The sequence below is a fragment of the Rana temporaria genome, chromosome 2 (assembly GCF_905171775.1).
Source record: "Rana temporaria chromosome 2, aRanTem1.1, whole genome shotgun sequence".
In the NCBI taxonomy this organism is placed as follows: domain Eukaryota; kingdom Metazoa; phylum Chordata; class Amphibia; order Anura; family Ranidae; genus Rana; species Rana temporaria.
This window is the reverse complement of record NC_053490.1, coordinates 249,544,082-249,556,212: the sequence shown is the minus strand read 5'-3', so window position 1 is coordinate 249,556,212 and position 12,131 is coordinate 249,544,082. Positions and strand designations below refer to the sequence as shown.

At 46.0% G+C, this 12,131-nt stretch overlaps 1 protein-coding gene across 2 annotated transcripts in view; it reads left to right on the top strand.

Moving 5' to 3' along the window:
- LOC120926629 (S-adenosyl-L-methionine-dependent tRNA 4-demethylwyosine synthase TYW1-like) overlaps nucleotides 1–12,131 on the top strand; it is a 256,887-nt gene that overhangs the window by 122,081 nt on the left and 122,675 nt on the right. For both annotated transcript variants that reach the window (XM_040336750.1, XM_040336749.1), the window contains exon 11: nucleotides 4,880–4,989. In XM_040336750.1, the coding sequence (XP_040192684.1) occupies nucleotides 4,880–4,989 (110 nt within the window). The remainder of the gene's footprint in view (nucleotides 1–4,879; nucleotides 4,990–12,131) is intronic.

Genomic DNA, 12,131 nt, shown 5'->3' with positions numbered 1-12,131 from the left:
TATTGAGAATCTATGGCCCTATGAATAATTTGAGTGCAGGTTAGCATCCTTCGAGTCTGACAGTAGCTGCAGGGCATATTTCAAATAACTAACCATGAAAGCTGCTGCTTGTAATGCTTGTTGAAGCCCCAGGTTACTGGCTGCTCTGCAGTAACTCTCACAACTCATGATAATTCTCAGTGAGACATAACGGAGATCTGATAAGAACACCAATAGTTCACTTGTAGGACACATTGATTAGTATACAGATGGCCAAGGCAATTTGAAGAATGTCTCATTGTTCTCTGATCTCATCTTTCAACACTGTTTCATTGCTTTGTGCCCCATATCCAAAATGAAAACAGTTTTGTCAATTAAAAGCATGGATGTGGACTTAATACCTCAGTTTTAATAATGCGCTTTTTGTTTCAGGGTTGCAATAAGACATTATTTGTTTTCAATAATTACTTCCAGAGCAGTTAAGATATTCCATGAGGTAAAGCAAGCTGATCTGAAAAGAGATTTCAGTTCTCTTGTGCATCACACAAAGGTTCACATGTATATTCCTAGCAAAACCATTTCACGTTTTTAATCTCCATCTGTCAGATGGGAAACCTGGGTATTTTTTTGAGATCTACTTGGGTCATTCGGTATCTACTTAAAGGCCAAGTTTACCTTTTCATGCAGAATTTCATTTTCTTAATAAATATAAGCCTTTTCTAATGTCCTTTTTGCCTAATCCATCCTAATGTGCTTATCTCTCACTTGCCCAGTCCCATGGAAGCTTCATTTTCACTTCTCTATGCCAAATGTAAAACAAAATGCAAGGTCACTCCTATGACCTTCCAGGAACTTCATATCCCATAATGCACTTCCTTATTGGGCGTGTTTTACTAATGTGGATCACACCTCCCTCATTATGCCGTCTTTTTATTTCCACCCACTTTTTTACTTTTTCCTTTTAAGGTGGACATACACTGGTACAATCTCCATCAACTATGTAGTGCAAGGGCTTGCTTGATTGGAAACAGAGTGATTGGATTGGTCGGTGTGTCCTTTCAGTGGCTTTGCTAGCGGGGGGTGTGGGCTCTACCCGGGTGACACCTGGCACAGCGCTGGCTTGAGAGGCCCAGCGGCTCTCTTCCTTCTTCCCCTGGGCACTCTGGTATCTTTGCTGTGTACTTAGCTGGCCGCGATGTTCGGGGAGGGAGGAGAATGAATTGTGTCCCACATAGCCCAGCACCCGCATATCCTCCGGGAACCGGTGTTCTCTCTAAGTGCTCCCCATCAAATAGTGCCCGGAAGCTGATGTGATGGCGAGACGTCGCCTGCGCACAATAGTAGATGGAAGAATTTTTTTCTGTCAGATTGTGCCCCACGCTGCCAAGGCGTGTTCATGTGGCTGAGGGGTGTTCTAGTGAGAAGTGCCCGCTATTGTGTGCAGGCGCTGTATCGCCAAGACAACAGCTGGTCGTTAACTCGGCTGTTGGGGTTCGCGTGTGCAGTTAGACCCGGGCATTTCTCGATAGATCACTGGAACTGCAATCGTCCATTATTGTGACAGGCAGGCAGGGAGAGTTACTGGCTGCCTGTCACAATTGGTACATACCTCACAGCTGACAGAGGTTAGGCTCCTCCTCCACTCCGACAGTATATCCACAACAGGAGGAGGAGCCTAGGATGAGGGGCATCTATGTGGACAGAGCCGTGTTGATCGGAGGTCTGTAAATGAGGGGAGATAGACTATATAGTCACAATATGCAGACATTCAAAGAGGGGGGGTACATTGGGGGTATTACAGGGGGGGCCACATTGGAGGCATTACACATTACACATGAGGGTATTTGAACATCAGGGGGGGGGGGATACACTGTGGAGATTTACACAGAGTACAATGGTGTGGAGTTTTATACTGGGGAGATTTGCACTATGGGAGATTAAACTGGGAGGATTTCCTGGGGGGCGGGGGATTTGCACTGTTACACTGAGGGGGATTTACACCTGGGAGATTACACTGTGCTGCTCTAAAATGCCTGGGTCTATTCTTTTTGTCCCAGGCCTGGGTGACACCATTAACTACTTGCCGCCCGGCCACCGTCAAATGACGTCCTCGGCTTCCCGGACCTCTAGGGGGGCGCCTGTCATTTAGGAGCCAGTGCACGTGCCTGGTGCCCGCAAAGTCCGCCGGGCACCCGCGATTGCCCGGTAACAGAGCAAGACAGTGGATCTGTGTGTGTAAACACACAGATCCACGTTCTGTCAGGTGAGAGGAGACCGATGGTGTGTTCCCAGTACAGAGGAACACCGATTGGTCTCCTCTCCTTGTGATTCCCTTCCCCCTACAGTTAGAATCACTCCCTAGGTAACACATTTAACCCCTTGATTGCCTTCCACTGTTGACCCCTTCTCTGCCAGTGACATTTATACAGTAATCGGTGCATTTTTATAGCACTTATCACTGTATAAACTTGAATAGTCCCAAAATAAGTGTAAAAAGTTTCCGATACGTCCACCGCAATATCGCAGTCATGATAACAATCGCAGATCGCTGCCATTACTGGTAAAAAAAAAAAGACCTTAATCTGTCCCCTATTTTGTAGACGCTATAACTCTTGCGCAAACCAATCAATATGCGCTTATTGCAATTTTTATTTAATAAAAAAAAAAAAAAAAAAAAATATATATATATATATATTTGCTTTTTTCAAACTTGGCAGTTTTCTCTTGTTTATAGCGCAAGAAATAAAAAACGCAGAGGTGATCAAATAGCACCAAAAGAAAGCTCTATTTGTGGCAAAACAAATTTAAATTTGGGTGCAGTGTTGCATGACTGCGCAATTGCCATTCAAAGTGTGACAGTGCTGAAAAATTGCTTGGACAGGAAGGGGGTTTAAGTGCCCTGTATTGAAGTGGTTAAGAAGGAAGTGATATCTACCTGTGATGGTGTCACCCCCATCCGTGACAGTGCATGGGTTGGCGCACTGGAATAAACCACAACATTTACAGGGGCTGGTATGGGGGAGCACTGCCGTCCTGAAACTAGCCTGCCCAGCGCCCTGTAAAGCACTGTGGCAGGCTAGACAGAAGAGAACTAGCATGCCCAGTGTCTACTGCTCTGTCCTGGCATGCTTTCACTCCGCAGCTTGAAGTGGTTGTACTGGGGTGATGCATGCAGCTGCACGCATCACCCCTGTACAATTGTTTTTTAATTTTTTTTTTTTTTTTTTTTTTTTAGAGCCAGCGGTCTGCTTTCTTGGGATAACAACTGATGCGGCTTCCGCGGCACCCGGGAGGCCCAAGAGCAGCGCAGTCTGCACATCTGCCAGCTGGCCAGAGACCCGATCAGAGTCAGACCAGGCTTTGATCTGGTCTCGGATATAGTAACCCGGAAGCGATGTCATGACATCGCTTCCTGTTTACAGAAGACTTAAAAGAACCAAATTTTAAAGAATTCAAAATGCTTTTAGACTCCAGACCCAGAGTCTTCTCCAGTACTGGCTGGTGACCCCTGGCCGGCGTAGGCACCTTCCCCCGCCGGTTAGCTGTCTACCGGCAAGTCCAGCACTTACCCCACCTAGGCAGGGGGGCGGGCAGCGGCTCCTGTGTCCTCTCCTCCATCACTGCAGCTTCCACCGTGCGTCTCCTCCTAGGCGTCCAATAGGATAGTCTCAGTAGAAATATTTGCCAGCACACCATGTAACGATGTAAATGGCATCCAAACTGATGATTTATTGCATGATAACAACATAAAGAGAGTGCAACGTTTCGGTGGCCACGCGGGGCCCCTTCGTCAGGCATGTGATCATCTGCTACGAAAACCCAAGAGCTCATCCAGGAATGTGTGCGATGGGAATATGAAGTATGACAATAGGGTAGTCTGTCCTTGCAGCCAATCCGGTCTCAAGTCCCACTTCCTAATTGGCCAGGGCAAGGATCAGTGTTACAACAGTGAATATTCGCTATTGTAACACACCTGGGTGGGCTTGGTTCACAGTGCTCTGCTGATGCAGAGCGGACACGGACACAGTCCGTTGTTCTCTATGGGGCGGTCAGATGGAAATGGACCGCCTGTCCATTTCCAACGGATGCCATCCAATCCAATCTGCTAAATGAATGGGCAATGGAATCCCCATCCATTTGTTTTTAGCAGACTGGATCTGATGCAGGCGGGTGTAAACGGACACACATTTTGGGTAGGCATCAGACTAGGAATAGAGGGGAAATCTTCCAATGGGGACACTTGTTCTGACGACACCCTGGTATTGCCGCTATCCTTCACTTTCTGCCCTGTAGCCAAAACAGATGGGAGCTTCTAAATGTCAGTCAGGAGTTGGGAGGTGGGCATTCAGGTATATGTATAGCCCAACTTTTTTCTTCCCATTATGCTCCGTACACACAATCGGAATTTACCATGGAAAAAGATGGCCTTTTTACATCAGATTTTCCAATCGTGTGTAGCCCCATCTGAGTTTTTTCATCAAAAATTCAGGTGAATTCCATCGGACTTTAGATATAGAACATGTTCTATATTTTTCCGATTGAATTCCCATGTGATTTGGCCAGGCAAAAGTGATTACAACCACTGTCTTGTTTCCACTGGGCATGTTTACCTTTTCCATTTGTGCTGCTGACTTTTTGTCAATATGACATAAAGTAATGAGAAGTAAAAATTTTTTTTTGAGTTATCACCAAAGCAGAAGGCATAGGGCAATCTTTCAATGAGGACATCTGTTCAGGTGACTACTATCTACTATGGTAATTCTCCCAAGTTTTATAGAGATTTCTTTCATCCCTGCTGCGTCTTTTTATTAAAAAAAAGATCAACTTTCAATTAATATAGGCATCCTTTGCTTGATGGTTTTTATTCTAACCCAGAATCTAACAAACATGTTTTTCTCAGACACCATACTAATCCAGTGGGAACTGAATGGAAGTGGAAAATGGACCAGCCTGAGATGATAGTGGAACAAGCCATTGAGAATCACCAAAACATGATTAAACAGTTTAAAGGTAGGTCTATACCCAGATGTTATCTTTGCTGTGTTGACAACCATACAGCGGGGAAAATGATTATTGATCCCCTGCAGATTTTGTAACTGAGTGAAAAACGTATATAGCCCAACGGCTGCGAACTGAATCGCCTCTTTTTTGCTTTCAGAAAAGATGGGTTTTGATTATTTTCCTGAAAGCTATGTAATTCACCTCCGAGCGGATGCTGGTTGTCCACTTATAAAGTATTGAAGGACCTATAGTTTTTATCATAGGCATATTTTAAATGCTAGAGACAGAAAATCAACCAAAATTCCAGAAAAAAACACATAAAACAAATGCTATAAATTAAAACGGGGGTTCACCCTAAAACTACTTTCTAGTATTACAATGTCCCGACACATTACAATACAATTATGCCTATTTTTTTTTTTTTTATGCTGTACATACCTCGGTACAGCTAGTTCACCCGCGGCTTCCGGGTTGCGAATCCCGCGGGAGTGGGCGTTCCTAACTTGCTGGTGATTGACGTGATGACCAAAAACGAGCTCCCCCCCCCGTCGCGTAAGCTGCGTCACGATTGCCCAAAGGAGCCGAACGGTGGTGCGCAGTATAGTGCCGACTCGCCGTTTGGCTTCTTTCGGCAATCGTGACGCAGCTTATGCGACGGGGGGGGAGCTCGTTTTTGGTCATCACGTCAATCACCAGCAAGTTAGGAATGCCCACTCCCTCGGGATTCGCAAACCCGGACGCCGCGGGTGAATTAGATGTACCGAGGTATGTACAGCATAAAAAAAAAAAAAAATAGGCATAATTGTATTGTAATGTGTCGAGACATTGTAATACTAGAAAGTAGTTTTAGGGTGAACCCCCGCTTTAAGTTGCAGTTCAGTAAGTAAAAAAAAGTATTTGATCCCCAAGCAAAACATGACCAAGTACTTGGTGGAGAAACCCTAGTTGGCAAGCACAGAGATGAGACATTTCTTGTAGTTGGTGACCACATTAGCACACATTTCAGGAGGGATTTTGGTCCACTCTTTACAAATCTTCTCTAAATCCTTAAGGTTTCTTGGCTGTTCCTTGGCAACTCAGTTTTATCCCCCTCCATACATTTTCTATAGGAATAAGGTCTGGAGACTGACTAGGCCACTCCATGACCTTAATGTGCTTCTTCTTGAGCCACTCCTTTGTTGCCTTGGTGGAATGTTTTTGGTCTTTGTCATGCTGGAAGACCCATCCATGACACACTCTGTGTTCTGGCTAAGGGATGAAGGTTCTCATTCAAGATTTGACAATGGTGCCGTCCATTGGCCCCTCAGTGCGGCTAAGTCGGCCTGTAACTTTTAACACAGAAACGGCCCAAAGCATCAAGTTTCCACCTCTGTACTTGACTGTAGGGTTGGTGGTCTTGGAGTTGGTCAGATTTTTTTCTTCCTCCAAGCATGTCGAGTTAATGCCAACGAGTTACGTTTTGGTCTCGTATGACCACAGCACTTTTTCACAATCCTTCTCTGAATCGTTTATATGTTCATTGGCATGCCTGACTATGACCCTAAGAACACCATCTTTACAGTCAAGCACTTGAGGTGGAAACGCCCTGCTTTGAGGCAGTTACTCTGCTAAAGGTACAGACCGACTATGCCGCATTGAGGCATCAATGGATGGGGCAACGTATTGTAAAATCTTAGATGAGGACCTTCATCCCTTAGCCAGAACAATAAAGATGGGCTGTGGATGGGTCTTCCAGCATGACAATGATCCAAACCATACCGCCAAGGCAGCAAAAGAGTGTCTTTGGCTTAAGAAGCACCTTAACCACTTGACAACTGGGCACTTAAACACCCTTAATAACCAGACCAATTTTCAGCTTTCGGTGCTCTCACATTTTGAATGACAATAACTCAGTCATACAACACTGTAACCAAATGAAATTTTTGTCCTTTTTTTTCCCACAAATAGAGCTTTCTTTTGGTGGTATTTGATCACCTCTGCGGTTTTTATTTTTTCCGCTAATAATGAAAAAATAACGAAAATTTTGTAAAAAAATGAATTTTTTTTCATTTCTATTATAAAATTTTGCAAAAAATGAATTTTTCTTCATAAATTTGGCCTAAAATGTATACTGCTACATATCTTTGGTAAAAAAAAAAAAAATTGGGTTATTATTTAGTCTGGGTGAAAGTTATAGGGTCTACAAGCTATGGTACCAATTACTGAAAATTGATCAATTTGATCACACCCGATGTACTGACAGCCTCTCTCATTTCTTGAGACCCTAACATGCCAGAAAAGTACAAATACCCCCCAAATGACCCCTTTTTGGAAAGAAGACATTCAAAGGTATTTAGAAAGAGGCATGGTGAGTTTTTAGAAGTTGTAATTTTTTCCCACAATTCTTTGCAAAATCAAGATTTTTTTTTTTTTTTTTTTTTTTTTTTCACAAAATGTTCATATTCGCCGGTTATTTCTCACACACAGCATATGCATAACACTAATTACACCCCAAAACACATTCTGCTATTCCTCCCGAGTATGCCGATACCAAATGTGTGAGACTTTTACACAGCGTGGCCACATACAGAGGCCCGACATGCAGGGAGCACCATCAGGCGTTCTGGAGCACCCAGACCAATTCTGACATTTCTCTCCTACATGGAAAAATCATCATTTATTTGCTAGAAAATTGCATAGAACCCCAAAACATTATATATGCTTTTTTAGCAAAAACCCTAGAGAATACAATGGCGGTCGTTGCAACTTTTTATCGCGCACGTTATTTTCGCAGCAATTGTTCGAATGCGTTTTTTTGGAAATAAAACGGTTTTGTGCTTTTAAAAAAAAAAAACATTAAAGTTAGCCCAATGTTTTTGCATAATATGAAAGATGAAGTTACGCCGAGTCAATAGATACCCAACATGTCACCCTTCAATATTGCACACGCTTGTGGAATGGCGCCAAACTTCGCTACTTAAAAATCCCCATAGGCGACGCTTTAAATATTTTTACTGGTTACATCTTTTTAGTTGGAGAAGAGCTCTAGGGCCAAAAGTATTGCTCTTGCTCCAACGTTCGCAGCGATACCTCACATGTGTGGTTTGAACACCGTTTTCATATGTGGGCGGGACTTACGTGTGCGGTCGCTTCTGTATACGAGCACGCAGGAACAGGGGCGCTTTAAAAAAAAAAAATATTTTTATTGTTCATTTCACTTTATTTATTTTAGTTTGATACGTTTTTCCCCAAAAATAAATGTTTTGATCACTTTTATTCCTATTAAAAGGAATGTAAACATCCCTTGTAATAGGAATATAGCATGACAGGTCCTCTTTACAGTGAGATGTGGGGTCAATAAGACCCCACATCTCACCTCTAGGCTGGGAAGCCTGAAAAAATAAATAAATAAATAAAACGATCCTGGTTTCGATCGTAGCGGTGAGTCAGAAGAGGCACCAGAGGGAGAAGGGAGGGGAGACGTCCCCTTTCGCCTCCCGTAAGAACGATCAAGAGGCGGAACAGCCGACATGATTGTTCTTACGGTGTAGGGAATCGCCGGCTGAAAAAAATGATATCTGAATGATGCCTGTAGCTGCAGGCATCATTCAGATATCCCTGCACAAAGTCAAGGACGTCATGACGGCCGGCGGGCGGGAAGTGGTTAAAACGCATTTTTTTCCCCAGAGTATTTTCTGGGTACTGCAGAGTATTACCCGGGGTATTGCAGAGTATTGGTGTTGGGGTATTGCAGAGTATTGGTGTTGGGGTATTGCAGAGTATTGGTGTTGGGGTATTGCAGAGTATTGGTGTTGGGGTATTGCAGAGTATTGGTGTTGGGGTATTGCAGAGTATTGGTGCTGGGGTATTGCAGAGTATTGGTGCGGGGGTATTGCAGAGTATTGGTGCGGGGGTATTGCAGAGTATTGGTGCGGGGGTATTGCAGAGTATTGGTGCGGGGGTATTGCAGAGTATTGGTGCGGGGGTATTGCAGAGTATTGGTGCGGGGGTATTGCAGAGTATTGGTGCGGGGGTATTGCAGAGTATTGGTGCGGGGGTATTGCAGAGTATTGGTGCGGGGGTATTGCAGAGTATTGGTGCGGGGGTATTGCAGAGTATTGGTGCGGGGGGATTGCAGAGTATTGGTGCGGGGGTATTGCAGAGTATTGGTGCGGGGGTATTGCAGAGTATTGGTGCGGGGGTATTGCAGAGTATTGGTGCGGGGGTATTGCAGAGTATTGGTGCGGGGGTATTGCAGAGTATTGGTGCGGGGGTATTGCAGAGTATTGGTGCGGGGGTATTGCAGAGTATTGGTGCGGGGGTATTGCAGAGTATTGGTGCGGGGGTATTGCAGAGTATTGGTGCGGGGGTATTGCAGAGTATTGGCGCAGAGTAATTGTGCAGGGGTAATGCAGAGTAATTGTGCCGGGGAGTAATGCAGAGTATTGCCGGGGAGTAATGCAGAGTATTGCCGGGGAGTAATGCAGAGTATTGCCGGGGAGTAATGCAGAGTATTGCCGGGGAGTAATGCAGAGTATTGCCGGGGAGTAATGCAGAGTATTGCCGGGGAGTAATGCAGAGTATTGCCGGGGAGTAATGCAGAGTATTGCCGGGGAGTAATGCAGAGTATTGCCGGGGGTGGTATGCAGAGTATTGCCAGGGGGGTGGTATGCAGAGTATTGCCAGGGGGGTGGTATGCAGAGTATTGCGCAGGGGGGTGGTATGCAGAGTATTGCGCAGGGGGGTGGTATGCAGAGTATTGCGCAGGGGGGTGGTATGCAGAGTATTGCGCAGGGGGGTGGTATGCAGAGTATTGCGCAGGGGGGTGGTATGCAGAGTATTGCGCAGGGGGTGGTATGCAGAGTATTGCGCAGGGGGGTGGTATGCAGAGTATTGCGCAGGGGGGTGGTATGCAGAGTATTGCGCAGGGGGGTGGTATGCAGAGTATTGCGCAGGGGGGTGGTATGCAGAGTATTGCGCAGGGGGGTGGTATGCAGAGTATTGCGCAGGGGGGTGGTATGCAGAGTATTGCGCAGGGGGGTGGTATGCAGAGTATTGCGCAGGGGGGTGGTATGCAGAGTATTGCGCAGGGGGGTGGTATGCAGAGTATTGCGCAGGGGGGTGGTATGCAGAGTATTGCGCAGGGGGGTGGTATGCAGAGTATTGCGCAGGGGGGTGGTATGCAGAGTATTGCGCAGGGGGGTGGTATGCAGAGTATTGCGCAGGGGGGTGGTATGCAGAGTATTGCGCAGGGGGGTGGTATGCAGAGTATTGCGCAGGGGGGTGGTATGCAGAGTATTGCGCAGGGGGGTGGTATGCAGAGTATTGCGCAGGGGGGTGGTATGCAGAGTATTGCGCAGGGGGGTGGTATGCAGAGTATTGCGCAGGGGGGTGGTATGCAGAGTATTGCGCAGGGGGGTGGTATGCAGAGTATTGCGCAGGGGGGTGGTATGCAGAGTATTGCGCAGGGGGGTGGTATGCAGAGTATTGCGCAGGGGGGTGGTATGCAGAGTATTGCGCAGGGGGGTGGTATGCAGAGTATTGCGCAGGGGGGTGGTATGCAGAGTATTGCGCAGGGGGGTGGTATGCAGAGTATTGCGCAGGGGGGTGGTATGCAGAGTATTGCGCAGGGGGGTGGTATGCAGAGTATTGCGCAGGGGGGTGGTATGCAGAGTATTGCGCAGGGGGGTGGTATGCAGAGTATTGCGCAGGGGGGTGGTATGCAGAGTATTGCGCAGGGGGGTGGTATGCAGAGTATTGCGCAGGGGGGTGGTATGCAGAGTATTGCCGGGGGTATGCAGAGTATTGCCGGGGGTATGCAGAGTATTGCCGGGGGTATGCAGAGTATTGCCGGGGGTATGCAGAGTATTGCCGGGGGTATGCAGAGTATTGCCGGGGGTATGCAGAGTATTGTAGGGGGGGTATTGCAGAGTGTATTGCACGGGGTTTCAGGGATGGCTGAGCAGGGATGGATGGATCTGTGACTGCAATAGTCACAGATCCATCCACAGCGCTGCTGACACCCGCGCTCCCCCCTCTCACACTGTACCGCTCGGTACAGAAAGAGGAGGGAGGAACCGGCGTCGTCAAAAGACGCCGGTTTGTTTACATGTGATCGCTCCGTCATTGGACGGAGCGATCACATGGTAAACGGCCGCTATCAGCGGCCGTTTACCGCGATTCGTGATCGGCCGGGTCCTCTGGACCCGGCGGTCACGGATGTTCCCGTGTGCGCGTCCCAGGGGACGCGCGGGAGACGGACTCTGGGAGGATGTACATTGACGCCCTCCTAGAGTTAACCACCCGCCCTGTAGACGTATATTGTCTATAGGGCGGTTACCAAGTGGTTAAGGTCATGCAGTGGCCTAGCCAGTCTCCAGACCTTAATCCTGTCAAATTTATGGAGAGAGCTGAAACTTTGAGTTGCCAAGAAACCTTAAGGACCAAAATCTCTCCTGAGATGTGTGCAAACCTGGTCACCAACTTTAAGAAACTTCTTACCTCTGTATGTGCCAAAAAGGGTTTATCCGCTAAGTACGAAGTCACGCTTTGCTTTGGGTTCAGATGCTTATTTTACTCACTGAACTGAAACTCAATTTATAGCCTTTGTATCACGATGTTTTTGTTTTTTTTCTGGTTTTCAGGTTATTTTGTCTTTCAGTTAAAATACATCTATTATAAAAATGATGGACCATTAATTTCTTTGTAAGTGGAAAAACTTACAAAACATGCAGGGAACAAATCCTTTTCCCCACTGTATGTACCATTTTCCTTTCTCTGGAGACCATGCTGCTATAGGCTCCCTTATGTGCCAGTTGTAACTAAAAGTTTAAGCATTTATTGCATATGATCTTCTCAAAGACCAGCCAGCCTATGGGAGAGCATTAAGCAGCCATTTCTCCAGGGGAAGTCCATATTTTCATTCTTCTATTACTGTTTCATTCACCCCAGCAAAAATGTACACTGGTTTAAATATAAGTCCTTTTCATCACTCCTTTTTTATGCCACTAATTTCTTTGCTATGGTTTTTCCATCACTCTTTGCTTAATGGTTTTAAATAGCTCTGATGTTCAGATATTTGACTAAAGATTACGTCTATGTATATTTTCTTGACATAAATATAATTTTTTTTTTTGTTTACTTTTTTGCCTTTTGAAAAGCAGAAAATTCCA